General features: G+C 39.0%; 3 protein-coding genes across 6 annotated transcripts in view; 1 reads left to right on the plus strand and 2 right to left on the minus strand.

Annotated features, from left to right (window-relative positions):
• Paaf1 (proteasomal ATPase associated factor 1) overlaps window positions 1-5,608 on the minus strand; it is a 29,322-nt gene extending 23,714 nt beyond the window's left edge. For all 3 annotated transcript variants that reach the window (XM_076846657.1, XM_076846658.1, XM_076846656.1), the window contains exons 1-3: window positions 5,547-5,608; window positions 4,017-4,057; window positions 2,162-2,265 (exon numbers count right to left, since the gene is read on the minus strand). In XM_076846657.1, the coding sequence (XP_076702772.1) occupies window positions 2,162-2,265; window positions 4,017-4,057; window positions 5,547-5,593 (192 nt within the window). In that variant the 5' untranslated portion in view covers window positions 5,594-5,608. The remainder of the gene's footprint in view (window positions 1-2,161; window positions 2,266-4,016; window positions 4,058-5,546) is intronic.
• Window positions 5,609-5,681: 73 nt separating this feature from the next.
• Window positions 5,682-9,110, plus strand: Coa4 (cytochrome c oxidase assembly factor 4 homolog). Its single transcript, XM_076843989.2, has 2 exons — window positions 5,682-5,949; window positions 8,348-9,110. The coding sequence occupies exon 2, from the start codon at window positions 8,356-8,358 to the stop codon at window positions 8,617-8,619; it is 264 nt and encodes an 87-aa protein (XP_076700104.1). The 5' UTR covers window positions 5,682-5,949; window positions 8,348-8,355; the 3' UTR covers window positions 8,620-9,110.
• A 7,903-nt stretch (window positions 9,111-17,013) lies between these two features.
• The window catches only part of Mrpl48 (mitochondrial ribosomal protein L48), a 56,464-nt gene continuing 55,684 nt past the window's right edge, over window positions 17,014-17,793 (minus strand). For both annotated transcript variants that reach the window (XM_076843990.2, XM_076843991.1), the window contains one exon: window positions 17,014-17,313. In XM_076843990.2, the coding sequence (XP_076700105.1) occupies window positions 17,239-17,313 (75 nt within the window). In that variant the 3' untranslated portion in view covers window positions 17,014-17,238. The remainder of the gene's footprint in view (window positions 17,314-17,793) is intronic.

Below are 17,793 nucleotides of genomic sequence, written 5' to 3' on the forward strand. Positions count from 1 at the left end.
CCTATAACCCAGCACACAAAGGGTATTGAATGCACATTTGGTAAAAATCTTATGTAAATAACAAAGTATTCTCTATTCTTGTCAGTATACTCAAATATCTTAAAACCAAAAAATAAAATAAAAATATACACAAAAAAAGAAAAGGAAATAAAAAATAAATAAAAGACTGGTTCACCCTTTGGGAATCATCTCACCAGAGCACACTGATTATAGCCATTAGAATGAGTATGAAAAGGTAGATCTTGAGTTCTGTAATACTTTAGCCATCTATTTACCTCAAAAACAAATGAGAAAAACTCTTAAATACTATTAATATACTATTAATGTACACTTTTCACCAAGGCCTAGCCAGATATAGTTCGTGAAGCTATATTATCCAATATGGTAGATTCTAGGCACATTCGGGCTATTCAACACTTGAAATACGGCCAGTGCAAATGAAGAGCTAAGTTTTTTTTGTTTTTTTTTTTTTTTAAAAGAGTGAGAAAGAGGGAGAGAGAGAGAGAATTTTAATATTTATTTTTTAGTATTTGGCAGACACAACATCTTTGTTTGTATGTGGTGCTGAGGATCGAACCCGGGCCGCACGCATGCCAGGCCAGCGCGCTACCGCTTGAGCCACATCCCCAGCCCCAAGAGCTAAGTTTTAAATTTTATTTAACTTGAAGTTTAATTTAAAAATTAAAGCCGGGCATGGTAGTGCATACCTGTAATCCCAGTGACACAGGAGGCTAAGGCAGAAGGACTGCGAGTTCAAAGCCAGCCTCAGCAACTTTGTGAGACTCTAAGAAACTTAGTGAGACCTTGTCTCAAAATAAAAAATAAAAAGGGGTGGGGATGTGGCTTGGTGGTTAAGCACCCCTTGGTTCAATCCCCAGTACCAAAACCAAAAAATAAATAATAAATAAATTAAATAAAAATTGATACCTGATTCAGTAATTAGAATACTTTTAGTTAGCCAGGGTGGCACACACCTTTAATTTCAGAGACTCAGGAGTCTGATGCAGGAGGATCACAGGTTCAAGGCCAGAGTGGTTCTAAGCTACTTAGCAAGATCCTGTCTCAAAATAAAATATAAAAAGGCCTGAGTATTTAGCTCAGTGATATAATACTAAAAAAGAAAACTTTTAGGTATGTTTGCAACAATATGAAATTTTTTTTGCAGTACTGCAGACTGAATCCTAGTGGGTGCTCTACCACTGAGTTATATCCCCAGTCCACCCTTTAAAATATTTTTCACTTCTGAGGCAGTCTCTCTAAATTTTCAAGGCTGGCCTTGAACTTGTGATCCTCCTGCCTCAGCCTCCAAAGCAGTCAGGAGTACAGGCATATGTACCCATATAAAATCAGGGAGGATTTTTGTGCTAAGGACTGAACCAAGGGCCCCACAAACACTGAGGACATACTGTACCACTGAGCTACACTCTCTAACCCCTATGAATCTATGCTTTCAATTGTAAATTTTATTTTATTTTTGGGAGTGGGGATTGAACCCAGAGGTGCTTTACTACTGACTTAAATCCTCAATACTTTTAATTTTAAGACAGAATCTTGCTACATCACCCAGGATTGTCTCCAACTTGTGATCCTCTTGCCTTAGCAACCTGACTTGCTGGGATGTAACTAAATGCACTACCCCACCAGCTCAACTGTAAATCGTATGAAATATAAATACAGATCAAGTCATTCCTAATAAAAAAATAAGTTTGAATTGAGATGTGCTATAAATGTAAAATAGAAAATTGTGAAAAATTTTAAAAGTAATATAAAATATCTTATTAGTAAATATGTATATTATTTAAAAATTAAAATAATATTTTAGACATATTGGGTTAAGTAAGGTAGATTATTAAAATTAAGCTCACCTATTTCTTTTACCTTTTTAATGTGGCTACTAGAAAATTCAAAATTGTATATATAGTTTGTTATTATCACAGCTGGTGCAAGGTAAATAAGAAGAAATACATTTCCATTTTCAAGTAAATATAATTAAAGACAAGAAGAAAACTCTTGACATTCAAAGGAGCAAACAGTAGGATTATTATACAAATAAAATAGAGATGACACATATATAAAGATAACAGTGTAAATATCCGAAGTAGATATAGAGATATGGCCATACTTCTGAATAGTATGCCATCTAGAAGACATAAAAACTTACCTTATTTATTTCATTTACAATAAATCCTTCTGAGGCTGTAACCTCTGGGATACCATCTAGGCCAATTCCTTGAGAAGTTAGGCTGCCATACAAAGATGGTTTCCCTACATGGGAAAAAAAATTAAAAGTTTGTCTCAAAAAATTATAAGAACTTATTATTTTTCTCCTTACAGACCCAATTCAAGTGTCTGTATAGATGGAACCTATAATGAAATTGGCCCATGAAAGAAAAACAGATACCTGTGTTGAAATTCAGGTGAGGTAGAAAGAGTAAACCTAATTTGGGAGTGAATACGCTAAAAGATTTAAAAGTTAGGAATGGAGATTTAGAGATATAACATTTATAGAAAAAGCTGCTGAAGTGATCTCAACCTGCTTTTATGGCTATGAAATGGAATTCTTCCAGGATGAAAGGTGAAGTTCATCATATATATGTGTATTTACCAACAGTATATACATTATATAACACATCGTAAACAATTAAGCTTCAGTATTCTAGAAAATATGCCTAAATAGAATTTTTGCAGTCATATGAACTGAATGAAATACTGTCCTAAATATAAACATATGCAGACACTAGAATGAAGCTAAACACTTTATCCATTCTTCTGGACTTTGTATATTCAAATCAAAGCCCATATAACAATTACATGTCTAACTTCCTGGCTAGAGTTAGACATGTAATTCAATCTCTTTCTTTTTCTTCAAAGATTTGGTTATTCAGTTAATCCTTCTTTCCTTTACCTTCAAACTACATTTTATTTATTATTATTTAGGTACTGGGGGTTGAACCAGAACCACTTTACCCCTGAGCTACATCCCCAGTCTTTACATTTTATTTATAGACAGTGTCTAACTAAGTTGTTTAGGGCCTTGCCAAGTTACTGAGGCTGGCCTCAAACTTGCCATCCTCCTAACTCAATCTGGGATTACAGGCATGTGCCACCACATCTAGCTTCAAACTGTATTTTAAAAATTGCTCTTTCTTCAGTTATTTTCCATCTTTAAAAAACAAAAAAAGCTCTGGACTATGAGATTTTTAGCTTCATCCATACAGCACCAGTTTCCTCAAGAAAGATTCTATGTTTAAAATATTTTCTCAGCTTGATGCAGTGGCACATGCCTGTAATCCCAACTATTTAGGAAGCTAAGGAATTGGATCAAAAGTTCAAGGTCAGCCTCATCAATTTATCGAGGCCTTGAGGGTTGGGAATATGGCTTAATGGTAGAGTGCTCCTAAGTTCAATACACAGTACCACCAAAGAAATTAGATAAAAAAAACTGTAGAATATATCACATAAAGGCTAATGGGCTGATTAAAATGCACCAGCACAGGTGCAGTGGTATCTGTAATCTCAGCTACTTGGGAGGCTGAGGCAGAAGGATCAAAAGTTGAAGATCAATGTGGGCAACTTAGTGAGACCCTGTATAAAAAAGAAAAAGTGCTACACACACAGCTCAGTGATAGAGCACCACTGAGTTTAATCACCAGTATGGCAAAAAAAAAAAAAAAAAAGGTTGGAGAAGTAGCGTGGTGGTAGACCATCTGCCTAGTGTATGAGAGGCCCTGATTTCAATCCCCAATATCTCATTCATATATGCTCTCTCTTTCTCTCTCTCCCACACACAAAAGCATTAATAATATCTCCATAAACATCTGTGGCTTACAAATGGAAAACACAATCTGAAGCCCTTCTAGAATAGAGGAGTGGGAATTATTTCAGTAAAATACAAACTACTCAAGCATGTCTGTAAACTATAAGCATTGTGCCAGAAGGGTGGGCCAGCAGAAAAAGGCAGAAAATAGCAGTAAATCTTTTTTTCAAAGGAGAACAAATAGATTTATAGACATTACCTGGAGGGTGACAGCTCAGCCAGGCCTCCCCTTCATCTTTCCTATGAAGAGAGACAAAAGCCTAATTAGGCTCAAAGTTGAAAAGAATGACACTTGGGAGAAAGGTCATATAACCTTCAGTTTGTTCATTGTACCTAAACATGATCTAGTCTAATCTCCCATCCAGGCATACATTATTTTAAGACAGTCAAATTTTATTGTTAAAGAAATATTTGTGGATTAAGTATTTAATGAATAGATATCACTAGTTAAATCGATTCTCAAATACTTTGATCAACAGGGAGCTTGCTTTGAAAAAAAATCAAGATTATTTATATTTAGGCATTTATTGAGATAACTATAAAGCAAGAGTTAGACATTTTGCATATAGCATAATTATTCCTTACAAAAACCAAACAAGATACCTTTTATTATCTCCATATTAAATGCAAAAACTTGAAGGTCTGGGATAAGTGACTTGCCCCAAACCCCTAGCTATGAAGTAAGAATTGAAATCTGGAACTGGTACACAATATGTGTTCTTTCTAAAACCTCATGCTGACTTTTTACATGTTTTAGAATGCATGACTCCAAATCCTCTAAATCCTGATCTCTTAGGTAAGATGGAAAGGACCTAGACCTTTAACTCAGAAAGCTCCAGGTTGACAGCAGCTTTCTATCACATGAGCAGCTGCCTTTGATTCTGATCCTGCATTGTTTCATAAGTGCACTTAATGGTACTGTTATTCATTTATAACTTATCATATATTGCACACTAATAAGTAATGTGTATTTTGGTTAGTCCCACCTACCAAAATATAAATTTCTTAAGTGCAGGAGGCTGTGTTTCACCCATCTTCACCATTGTTTCAATGGTGATAACAGTTACTAATCAATTAGTAATAGCAACTGTCATTTATGGCATTGCTTTATTCATCCTGATACCTAGAGAAATAATTGGCACAGTATATGATCAACAAAAATACATTAAGTGAATGAATAAATGATTTACTGCGTAGTTCCAATTAAATGTCACCTTCTTGAAGGGCAGGAACTATCACTTAAATTTAGAATACACATCTGAGCTCCACTGAGCTTTAGGACAGGGCCTGGACTTGGCATGGTTTTCTGAACAGAACTGTGCAATACATCTAATAGGGCGCTGGGGGCGCACGAAAATAGAGTCCATAAAACACAAAAGTGGTAGTGAGTACTGGGACTTTTACAAATAACTGATGACCAAGAAATATTGTCAAAATGACTACTTGGCCAATGTCTTCCTGTCTCCCAGTTTGTCCACTCATTGATACTATTTCTCACGCAGGGATCACACAGTGCGTACGTATTCCCTTGACCTCAAGACAACTGCAAAGAATGAAAAGCAATAACCATGCGGGTTTAGGACTTTTTTTCTGGACCTTGTGGCCTCCAGCTTCCTCAACAACTGAAGGTTAACCTCTGTGGATATCCAAGATCAGGCATGGCTCTCCTTGACGTTAAGGCAACATCCGTTACCCGCCTCCTCTGACCCTGATCTGGGCCTGGATTCACCTGAGGGCTTGGGCCCAGTCGCTCTGAATCCTCAAAGGCGCCGCCATCTTGACCCCGCCTCCACTAGCCCGCCTCTTCCGCCCCTTCCCGGAAGTGGAGCCCCCAAACCGGCGGTAGGAACGGAGGGCGGGAAATACACGGAGAAACCACCAATGAAAATGCATTATCTTGCCCTTCCGTCGGCGTGCTGCCATGAGGGGCTGGTTCTTGTGGAGAGACGCTGAGGATCTCTAACTGCCTGAAGAGCCTGCGCCGTCGCTCCATTTGGGTCCTCTCCTCCCACCTTTTCCGTGAGCACGACACCCCTAGTCCTTGCGCCCGGAGGCACTGCGGACAGAACGCGGGTGCACTCGGCTGCCGTGCACGCTTGCGTCCTCTCCTTAAAGTGGCAGAGGAGCTTAAGGTGACCTAACCTGGGTTGCTCTGCTTTCCGATCCTTTCCGTACCTTCCTAGTTCAAGCCAACTTCCACTGTTCAGTTGCCAACTATCTCACCTGCCCTGAATTCTGAGCAGGGGTCGCCCTCATTTTACTCCATAGGAGACTGAAATCAGATGATGGAGGAGGGGAATCTTAAGATAGCGTTTACAGAGTCCTATTGTAGCCCAAAGCACTTTTCATTCATTATGTTAATACTTAAATTCTGCGAGTTAAGCATTATTAATGAGTAATGAAAATTATTGCACGGTAAGGCGTGGTGTTGGGATTTGAATTTGGATCTCTTTGTTTAGAATCCAAGGTACTTTCCTTTCCACCGTTCTTGATTTCATTGGTTTGCTCTTGGCCTTTGAAGAGCTCACAATGTCATAGGAAGCGGAAACATATACAGTAATAGGAACTCTCATATATTTAAACTTTTGTTCGCGTCAGTCTCCTTACAAACATTATCATCTGTTTTTCAAAAGAGGCTTCTAAGTGACTTGCACAAGAGCATCCAGTGAAACAGTAACAACGCAAGGTTTCCAATCCATGTCTATTTCAAAGCCATTTCCTTTCTTCCCTTAAATTATATTGCCTTCAAAGCAAGTGAGTTTTGTGTAGAGATTAAATTCCTCTTGTGATTTCCCCATTGTTCTTAGGATAAAAGTCCTAACTCCTTAATATGGCCTGCAAAGCCTTTCTATGATGAGATGCTTAGTCATTTTACCAGTTTTCATTTCTGGTCTTGTTCTCATCTCCAGCCAGGGTTTTTCTTTGTGTGTTTTGTGGTGCTAGGGATCAAATCCTGGGGCCTCACACATGTGAGCTGCACCCTCAGGCCCATCACTGAACTTTCGGTTCCTCTTATATGTTAAATTCTGTCTCTATCTTCCACTGGCCAGAAATATTCTTCCCATCTCTGGCCAACTCCCACTTATCCTTTAAGTCTCATTTTTTAAATCATTTCCTCCAGGAAGTCTTCTGTGCCTATTCTTGCCCTGTATCTGGATTAAGTACCCCTCCACTGTGTTCCCAATCCTAGCTATCTATAGACATGTTAAAACTGTCTGCTTACTTATCTACATTGTAAACAGGAACTATATCTTTTTTGGATACTCTAGCATAGTGACTGATACATGGTAGGTATGCAATAATCATCTTCTGGGGCTAAGAATGTAGCCCAGTTGTAAGAGCATTTGCTTAGCATGTTTGAAGTTCTGGATTCCATCTTCAGCAGCACCAAAAAAAAAAAAAAAAAAAAAAAAATCATCTATTGAATGAATGAGACACAAGAGAGGCATTAAGAAATTCTAACGCTCTTTTACAGCTAGCTCATCATGACAAAATTTGTGAAAGGGTAATCCTTTCTCTTCAAGTGTTTCTTAAGTTCTTTGCTTCTTTCTTTCTTTTGCTTTTTTTTTTTTGGTACTGGAAAGTGCACTCAGGGGTACTTAACCACTGAGCCACATCCCCAGGTCTTTTTATTTTTTATTTGGAGACAGGGCTTGTCAAATTGCTTAGGGCCTAAGTTGCTGAAGCTGGCTTTGAACTTGCAATATCCTATCTTAGCCTCCTAACCACTGGGATTACAGGTTTGCACCATTGCACCCAGCTCTGCTACTTTCTTTTGACTGCTGTGAAGCAGATGATCTTGGGGACATATTCTGGGCAAACATACCTCACATCCTCACATTTGGGCATAGCTGACAAAGCATTTCCACTTACTCTATAGACTGAACTCTTGCCCTGGCGTCTGAATGTTTTATTTCATTCAAAGTGAACTCTTTCCATTCCTCCCGTGTCAAAACCTACCCATATTTGGGTATCATCCCAAGTTCTTCCTCAGGCATAGAATAAAGCCAAAGGAGACAACAATAACTAACGGTTAGTTCTTTTCAGGTAGGTCAGAGATGGCTTCTCCAAAAAGATGACATTTCACTTAATTCATATTCCATCAGCAGAATCTATTGAGCTTATTGAATGCTGTTTAAAGCACTCTCAAATATACAATGTTGTTCAATACAAACCTTTCTAGGCCTGTTTTTTCTGCCAGGTCTACTGCTGGGGCACCAAAGTAAATCAGGCTCAATATCTCTCCTCAAAGAGCTTAGTCTTCGGGCTGGGGTTGTAGCTCAGAGGTAGAGCACTCACCTAGCATGCATGAGGCACTGGGTTCAATCCTTAGCACCACGTAAAATAAATAAAAAACATTGTGTCGACCTATAACTGAAAAATAAATATTTTTAAAAAATGCTTAGTCTTCTAGGGGAGATAAATACATAAGCAAGCTCTAATAGTGCAGTTTAGTTGGTGCTATTTATGACACAGGGACCTTATTAGAATTATATTTATACTCTTACCTTGTCTCTGTTGATGTTCTAGACTTCAAGATGTCAACCTCAGTCCCTCAAGGCCATAACTGGGCCCGACAGGTGAAGAAGGAGGATGAAGAAGTAGATCCTCTGGACCAGCTCATCTCCCGCTCTGGCTGTGCTGCCTCCCACTTTGCAGTGCAGGAGTGCATGGCCCAGCACCAGGACTGGCGGCAGTGCCAGCCACAGGTGCAGGCCTTCAGGGATTGCATGAGTGAACAGCAGGCAAAGCGGCGGGAGGAGCTACAGAGAAGAAAAGAGCAAGTTAGCACCCACCGCTGAGATCCCAAACCACCTGTCCCCAGAGTATGGTCCTGCAGAAACCAGCACGTAGATCATGGTGGGAGTATGGGCCAGGAGGTGTCAAACTTGGAGATGGTCTTGGACTAGGATTGAGAGCCAGACACCATAAATTTGGATATGGCTACCATACTGAGCTGCCATGTTTAATGGTCCGATCTCACACATTCTCACCCTTCTTGTTCCACCAGTATTTGCCATGTATAACAAGAAGTGGGGTAAAGGAAGCTCCCTTACCCCACCTCTTGCGTTAGTGTGCCAAATACTAAGATGATTATAGGGATGTTTTAATTTTAGAAGTAAATTCACAACCTGAAGTTAAATTGGTTACATAATCAGGTCTTCAATTTTTCAGTCATGGGTTCAATTATATCAAATATTTCTAAGGCACTGTGTTGGAATGTGATCTCTGCCTTCATGTTTCTTAGGGTCTAGTTTGAGAGATGGAAATAAAACAACACTGGACCAACTAATTTAGCTTCCAGCAGTGATGTGAGTGCCTCTGTCTTTTTATCACCTACTCTGAGTGTTTTATTCTGTTTAATAAAGGAAGAAAGCAAACATGGAAACTTATTCAAAAAATATCAAGTACCTGTTACATGCCAGACTCTGTTGATTAACAGATGCAGAATTTTTCCCCAACTCAACCAATACAGAAAGCTGGCCTGACATTTTAAAAGTATGTTTAACATTAAAATACAGATTTTCAGTTTTTGAAAAATGGAGATGCTGTGAACACAGAGCTTATATTTCTACTTGACAACAAATTGCTGGAGCTGAATAATACTGTCTCTTTTCAGGGGCTTGTGTTCTATTATAGAAGTTGCCATCACTTCTCATTCTTCAGTGAGACCACCTGCTATTCCTGAATAGCCCCTTGAGACATTTGGGAGTGAGAAGAAGGTTAGGGGAGTGGCACTAGCCATAGAAGCTAGAATGCTTTCATCATTATTAATAACAACTACTTTTTGAGCACCTACATTTTAAAAACCCAAACCTGAAGTATAGTAGGCCCTAAAATTTGAATCTTTGTGTTGGTATTTTTAGGAAAGAAGGAAAGAAAGAGGAGAGGACATGAGGAGTTAAAGAAACAGAATCTTATTTATTTATTTATTTATTTATTTATTTATTATTATTTTTTTTAGAGAGTGGGAGAGAGAGAGAGTTTTTTTTAATATTTATTTTTTAGTTCTCAGCGGACACAACATCTTTGTTTGTACGTGGTGCTGAGGGTTGAACCCGGGCCGCACGCATGCCAGGCGAGCGCGCTAACGCTTGAGCCACATCCCCAGCCCCCAGAATCTTATTTAAAGGGGATGATCAGGTGAATATATAAACGTGTTTATTTGGGTCTGTGTGTACTCAATGCTGTGGATCATCAGAGGGAGGAAGCAGTTTGCTCTAGAGCTGTCACCAAGAATCTCAAAGAAGAGGAGGAAGTTAAGTCAAGTTGAGCCTTTAATGATAGCTGGAGCCAGGCAAGGTGGTGCAGTTCTATGGCAAGTTTGAGGCTAGCCTCAGCAAATCAGCAACTTGGTAAAACCCTGTTTCAAAATAAAAAAGGGATGGGGGTATAGTCTGGTAAAGCACCCCTGGGTTCAATCCCCAATACCAAAGACAAAACAAAAAAACATAGCTGGGTGTGGTAGCACACACCTAGTAATCCCAGGAGGCTGAGGCAGAAGAATCAAATGTCTGAGGCCAGCCTGGACAACGTAGTGAGACTTTGCCTCTAAATTAAAAAAAAATTGGGGATGTAGCCATGTGGTAAGAGCACTCCAAGTTCAATTTTTATTTAACAAAAAAATAAATAAAAATTGTTACCATTTATTGAGTGATTATAACTAGTATTTATTGAACATTTAATTTAGGCAATCCAGTTGCAGGGTCCGTGCTGTCAATCCCTTTACACTATTTACTAGCTGTGTGACTGGACATTTTTTTTTTTTTTTTTTTTTTTTTTTTTAGTGTTGGGGATAAAACTCTTCAAGGCATATACAACTGAGCTACATCATCAGCCTCTTTATTTTTTATTTTGAGACAGGGTCTGAGTTGCTGAGGCTGGCCTTGAATTTGCAATCCTCCTGCCACAGTCTCCTGAGTTACTGAGAGTATAGACATACACGACACCTAACTGGAAAAGTTACTTAACATCTCAAAATCTTTTTTCTTGTGTATGTATGTATGTGTTGTATGCTTTCCTCACAAGCCTCAAAACATTAGTTTGGACCAGGAAGGTCCAAAATTGTTGAAAGAATTAATTGAAATTCTTTGTTGAAAGAATTAATATTGGTGGTGAGGGGCTGGGGATGTGGCTCAAGCAGTAGGGCGCTCGCCTGGCATGCGTGTGGCCCGGGTTTGATCCTTAGCACCACATACGAACAAAGATGTTGTGTCCACCGATAACTAAAAAATAAATATTAAAAAAAAATTCTTTCTCTCTCTCTCTCCCTCTCTCACTCTCTCTTTAAATATATATATATATATATATATATATATATATATATATATATATATATATATATATATATATATATTGGTGGTGAGCTTAGAAACAGTGTCTGGCACCCCATTCTTGTGTGCTAGTGACTGTCCTGGGGTAGGCTAATTTAATCCTTAGAACATAGCATTCATTCCTTTTCACAGAGGAGGAAATAAAGGTAAGACCTAAGAATTGGGTTCCAGGCGTATGTTGCTCTAAAGTCCATACTGTTCTCTGTGCTCTGTGCAGTGTGGTCTGAGTTTCTCCCTATATAAATAATCTACACTTACCTCTGGCAGCTTTGGGTAACTCCTGGGAAGAGGTGCAGTGCCAGCAATGAGTGGAGTGACCTCTTGGCTGGTTGTCTCTTGACTAGACCTAGGGCAGACTGATGGCTAAGCTCTTCCCTGCAAGGTCTTTGGCCAAGGACTTTGCTTCATACTCAGTACATAGGTGCACTGCAATGTGCTTTACTAGATGAGTAAGAAGATACTTCTCTCTCCCTCAGGTGAAGTTGACAGACTAAATCCTTGGGCTGCTGACTTCAGAAATCCAAAAAGAACTGGAGCGAGTCCAGATTGAAACCTTACACTTTCTCCCTGTAGAAAATGCATGGCCTCCTTTCTCTGCAAGACTTAAAGGAGTGGAGGAAGTGGAAAGGATTCTTCCCTTCCTTACAGCTATTTTTTTAAAGAATATTCATTCTTCAGAGCCTGGGCATTTTGCCTGAATGGTGAGCTGATTTCCTAAAGTGAGTGGAAATGTCTGAGAATAAATTATTCCAGCGGGAGTGTAAAAGCTAAATGAATCTTTCCAGATTCTGCAGGTCAATCAGACAATTGGAGATGAAAACATCAAGAAGAAATCAAAGTACAGATGAAACAAGCCCAAAACACATTGTTCACTTTGTGCCTCTGGTATCTTTCCAGCTGGTCTAGTTCTAGACATGCCCATTGTCTACTCAGACAGTTTTCCTTCCTTAATTACACTCTGTGTCCTAGAAACAGAGGAGATAGAGGTCTCAGCATTGCTACAGTGTCCAAATACTCAAAATACCAAGATTTTTATTTCTTTCTCAGTGACTAAAACATACCCTTTTAGAATCCACAGCTGGCCATTTTTCAAGCTTCTAAGGCAGAAGAACAGACATCCTCATCCAAAGGTAAAGGACTAAAACATGTAGCTGAGGAATCTGCTGGCCTTAACTAAGAAAACCACCCATTTGACCCAGGCATTCTGTCCTTGAAAGTTATTGATCTACATAAAAATCTACTTCTAAAAATCCATTATATGCAATAAACCAGGAATTGAGTAACCTGGAACAATCCCTGATTCTGCCACTGGCTGAATGGTTGACTTTAGATAAGTCTGTTTCCATCCCTGGGCCAGTTAACTCATGAGTAAAATGAAGACAAAAGTGGATTATCCCAAAAGTTACATATTGATAGAGCCAACCCTCGAACCTAGTTATTCTGACTCCTAATCCACTGACCCCCCCCCACGCCTATCCCTTGTATTTTCATGGTTCTACTAGGACTTTTTATTTTATTTATTTTTAAAATTATTATTATTATTATTATTTGCTTGTTTACTCACAGGTACCTACACAAAGCAAGAAGCACTGTTGTAGATCTAATTTATTTTCCGTGCTGAGTTTCAAACCCAGGGCTTCATACATAGCAGGCAGACACTATCACTAAACCACATCCCCAGCCCCCTACTAGGAATTTTTTAACTGGGGCATTCAAAACTAAAAGTATGCTGAAGGAATAAACTACTGACACATGCAACAAAGTGTATAAATAAAGATAAGACACAAGTGAGTATATATTGTACAAGATTAATTGTTTTAATAGACATGGTAATATAAATGAGATTAATGGTTGCTTCTAGGGGAGAATGACTGAAAGAATATGAGGGAACTTTCTTGGGAAATTGACAGAAGGGTGGATTTCATGGGTAAATGCATTTTCAAAACCGATCAGTTTCAAAACTGATCAAATACACAATTAAGGTCTGTGTTTCACTATGTGTAAATTAGATCTCAAAGAATCTCTTAGAATATACATACTGAAGTTGTTTAGAAGGGAAAAAATATCACATTTCAAGCACTTGGCCAGCCTGTTACAGATCTCTATCACAAACTCTAAAAAGGGATTACCCATTTTATAGGTCAGAAAACTGAGGTTCAGTGATGTTAATTCACCAGAAAAAAAAATTAACAAAAGACCTTAAAACTAATAAGTGTAGAAGCCCAGGCACAACCCAAGTTTGTCTGCCTCTTATAATAGTGTGTCTCAAAGAGGGAGGAAAAGGTATTTTCAGCTTGGAACCAGGAGACTTGTGTTCCATTTGATTTTACAGCTATGTGATCCTAAGAAAGTCCAAATCCCCCTGGGTCTCACTTGAGAGTCAAATGAAGCTTGTAATTGTTTTATAACCCTGAGGTTATAGCAATCAGACTATCTCCTGTCCTTTACCAGGATGGAGCATTAAGAGCAATTTCCATTTCTTAGAGTAGAGTCATTATGAGCAACAAAAGCCCTTTGACTCCAGTGAGAAGATAAATCATCAACTAGGTTAGTGACACAAGAGCTCAAGTGACAGAATCCAGCTGCCTCCTATTTAAGATAAACCTAACTTATTCTGCAACAAATGTGATGGGAAGGAATAGAGTGGGACATTAGATCTGAATCCTGCTGCTACTCTGCCATGGAGATGGCCTATGACCTGGGACAAAGCACTGCTTTTTCTGGGCCTCTAACCTGCATTTGCTCCAGTATCTTGTCCATTTTATGAAACTCTGAGTCCTGTTTCTACATGTTATAACAAGGAAAATTGGGCAGCTGGAATCTAATGTGTTTCTCAGATTCCTAAACGGAAACCCATGTGGCATTGCCTGTGTGCTATGGGGAAATATGTATGCATATATACATTTTCTCTTCATATCACTATATATCCCCCAGCTTCACACTCACCCATTAGTTGCTGCTCTTTTATCTTCTGTAATTGAGATTTAGCAATAGGGAATAATTTTATAAATTTATTTTTTGCTTATTTACTCAGACACCTACACAAAGCAGGAAGCTTTTTTAATGTGTTTGTGGTGATAGGGTTTGAACCCAGGGCTTTATGCATATCAGGGAGACACTCTACTACTGAACCACACCCTTAGCCCAGAAATAGGGAATTCTAAAATCAAAGTATCAATCTTCACTGGAAAATTCTGTCTACACTCCAATTGGCGTTCAATTGGAAGTCCTGGGACTTCCATTTGAATTCAGAGAAGCATTTAATATAAGGGCATCTGCTCTTTTGACAGCCTTCCCTTAGTGTTCACCTTGGGAAGAAATCTGAGTTTCCTCTTGTTGCCTGTGGAGACCAAGCAAAAAAACCCAAAATAACTTCAGGACTGAAGCTATGAGTTTCAGAAATGTACATGCAATGTTGAGAATGTGTTAAGCTTCTGTAGACATCTGGTTAGGGATACCCCAGAGAAAGCTAGAAATAGAGGGTAAAGAAGTTTTGGCTTCTTACTAGCTGTTTGACCCTCGAAAGTCATTTCACCTCTTCAAACTTTAACTTCTCAACTGTAAAACTGGGATAATACCAACAACCTCAAAGATACTTTGTACAAAGTATGCAGCAAAAAAGGAGAATGAATGAGACAGAGACACAAGGATCCATGTTTGTTATGGTTTAGGTATGAGGTTTCCCTCAAAAGCTCATGTAAGACAATGTAAGGAGGTCTAAAGATGAAATGACTGGGTTATAAGAGTCTCAGCTCAATCAGTGCGCTAATCCCTGATAGGTATTAACTGAGAGGTGACTGTAGACACATAGGTGTGGCTGGAGAAGGTGGCTCATTGGGGGCATGCCTTTGAGGTATATATTTTATCCCTCGTGAGTAGAGTCTTCTCTGTCTCTGTATGTTACAGTCATGTCTCTAGCTGTTTTCCTCTGCTATACTGTTCTGCCATGATATTCTGCCTCACCTTGAGCTCCATGGAATGGAGCCAGCTTTCTATGGACTGAGACCTCTGAAACCATAACTTTTCCTTCTCTAATATGTTTGTCAGGTCTTTTTGGTCACAGCAGCCAAAAGGCTGACTAAAACACACTCACATATACTTATACACAGGCATATACATACATGCCCTGAAAGACTGGTAAGAAGATTAAATGTGTACTTAGCACAAGGTCCAACTCAATAAACGATAGCTATTCTGCATCAAAGTATAAATGCACAAAGGCTCAGAAGAGACAGAACATTAGAGATCACCTAGACTACTAGTTCTCAAAGAGGTTTCCTGGACCAGCAGCAACATCATCAACTCATATGAGATGCAGATTCTAGACTCTCACTCCATACCTATGAAATCAAGCAATCTGTGCTTTAGAAACCCCCTCCTGATGTATGCTAAAGTTTGAGAATCAATCACTTAGACATGGTTTGACAAACTATTTCTACAAAGGACCAGAAAGTGTTTTAGCTTTATGGACTCCATTCCAACTATTCTGTCATTGAAGCAGCCATAGATAATATTAAGTGAATGAGCATGGCCCTCCTCCAATAGACCTTTATTTACAAAAAAAAAAAAAAAAAAATAGAATGGGAATTTGAAACTAGGTAAGAGGTTGTGTTTGTACAACATGGTGAATGTACTAAATGCCTCTGTAAAATGGCTAATTCTGTGGTATGTGAAGTTTACCTCAATAAATTATTTTATAAAACATAAGGAGTGCCAAGCACGGTGGTGCATGCCTATAATCCCAGTGTCTCCAGAGGCTGAGTCAGGAGTATTGTGAATTGGAAGCCAGCCTCAGCAATGGCAAGGTACTTAGCAACTCAGTGAGACCCTGTCTCTAAATGAAATTCAAAATAGGGCTGGGGATGTGGCTCAGTGAGTGAGTGTCCCCAAGTTCAATCCCTGGTACCAAAAAAAAAAAAAAAAAAAAAAAAAAAAAGAGTGAGTAGGATTTGGTTCATGGACAGTAGATTGCTGACCCTTGATCGAGATCAACTTTCAATGCTTTGCATAATCTCATTCCAGGCACACTTATCAGTTATGTAACCTTTACCTGAATACTTATGTTAAGTCACTCACTAACCCACAAAGCAATTTATTTTGTGTATGAACAGACCTCAGTTCCATATGGAGAATTTTTCCATATACAAAGCCAAAATCTCCCTTCCCATGACTTATACCCATAGAGCATGCCCTAAAAAATGTAATGATTTAGATATGGTTTAAATGTGTCTCCCAAGGGTTCATGCGCTGGAATTGTGGTCTTCAGTGTGTGATTTTGAGAGGTGATGGGCCCTTGAAGAGGTGATGCCTAGTAGAAGGTGCTTAGGTCACTGAGGGCTTTGCCCTGGGAAGGGATTAATGTAGTTCTCTTAGGACCCTTTGAAAGTGGGTTGTTATAAAAAGCACAAGACTAGCCCCTCTCCGGTTGCCTGTCTTGCCATGTGGTTTCTCCCTTTCTTATGTGCTCTTGAATGATGCCTTTTGCCATGTTGTGACAAAGCAAAGGGGGCTCTCACCAGATCTGAGCTTATGCTGGTGCCATGCTCTTGAACCTTCAGAACGTGAACTAAATAAACCTATTTTTTTAAAAATCCATGCTCAGGTATTTCATTATAGCAATAGAAAACAGACTAATACAGAGAATATCCTCATACTATCATCCCTACTTCACTACCGGATTGCATGATAGATTGCTTTAAAGGATTCGTTCACTCTAACTAAGGACATATAGAAGGGATACATGCATCTATGCTAAAGCATCATCAGGCAAAGAGAAAATAGAATCTCTTAGTTAAAAATATGCCACAGGATAGTAGGTTGACGTTTCTCCTCTCACCCCCACCCCTCACATACACACACCAGCAACAGCAGTATCGTTTTTATTAGAGGATTCCCTGTGTTATCACAAAGATATGTGGTAACAGCTGGCAAGTGCAGCCATGCTACAGAGGAGAGGAAGAACTCTTCCATGTGAGAACGGGTACTTATGAAATCTAAGGGTCTGGGTCTCCTGCTTAACCCTGACCATCTGGAAACTCTTCTCTTTGGCACTCAATATAGTGCTGGGGCATGAAACAGTTGCAATAACTAGTTCAACTTGGCCAACAGTTCTTCCAGTTCTGGCCGAGCTTTGAACCTTCCCTTGAAGTCTTCTTCAGTGTGCTATGGAGTAAAAAAGAAAATAGGTAGTAAGTATTATGGAGTTTTTAGTTATTTTTACATGCGCAACATCCAAAAAGAATTATCAGCTAACTCTGCACAGAATGATTCAGATTTAGCCAACTATTATTGACTATCTACTACATCCCAGACTTGTATTAGGTACCAGGGATTCAAATTTGAATCAAACTTACTCTTTGCCTTCAATGTACTTAGTGTCTGTTGCAAGAAGACATAATAAAAGGAACTGATGTTATAGATACTACAAACATAACAACAGAAGTGTGTGTGTATATGTGTGTGTGTGTATATGTGTGTGTGTGTGTGTATGTGTGTTTGTGTTGCTGGGAATTGAACCCAGGGCCTCATACATTCTAGGCAAGCACTCAATTACTAAGCTACATCCCCAGTCTAGAAGCATTTTTTTTAAATGTAAAAATTATCCTTTAATAATAGGAAATATCAGCTGGGCACAGGGGGTGG

Source organism: Callospermophilus lateralis, chromosome 2 (assembly GCF_048772815.1).
Source record: "Callospermophilus lateralis isolate mCalLat2 chromosome 2, mCalLat2.hap1, whole genome shotgun sequence".
Lineage (NCBI taxonomy): Eukaryota > Metazoa > Chordata > Mammalia > Rodentia > Sciuridae > Callospermophilus > Callospermophilus lateralis.

Bases quoted from the DNA above. Each gene is read 5' to 3' on its own strand.
- Coa4 (XM_076843989.2), top strand. From the start codon at position 8,356: ATGTCAACCTCAGTCCCTCAAGGCCATAACTGGGCCCGACAGGTGAAG.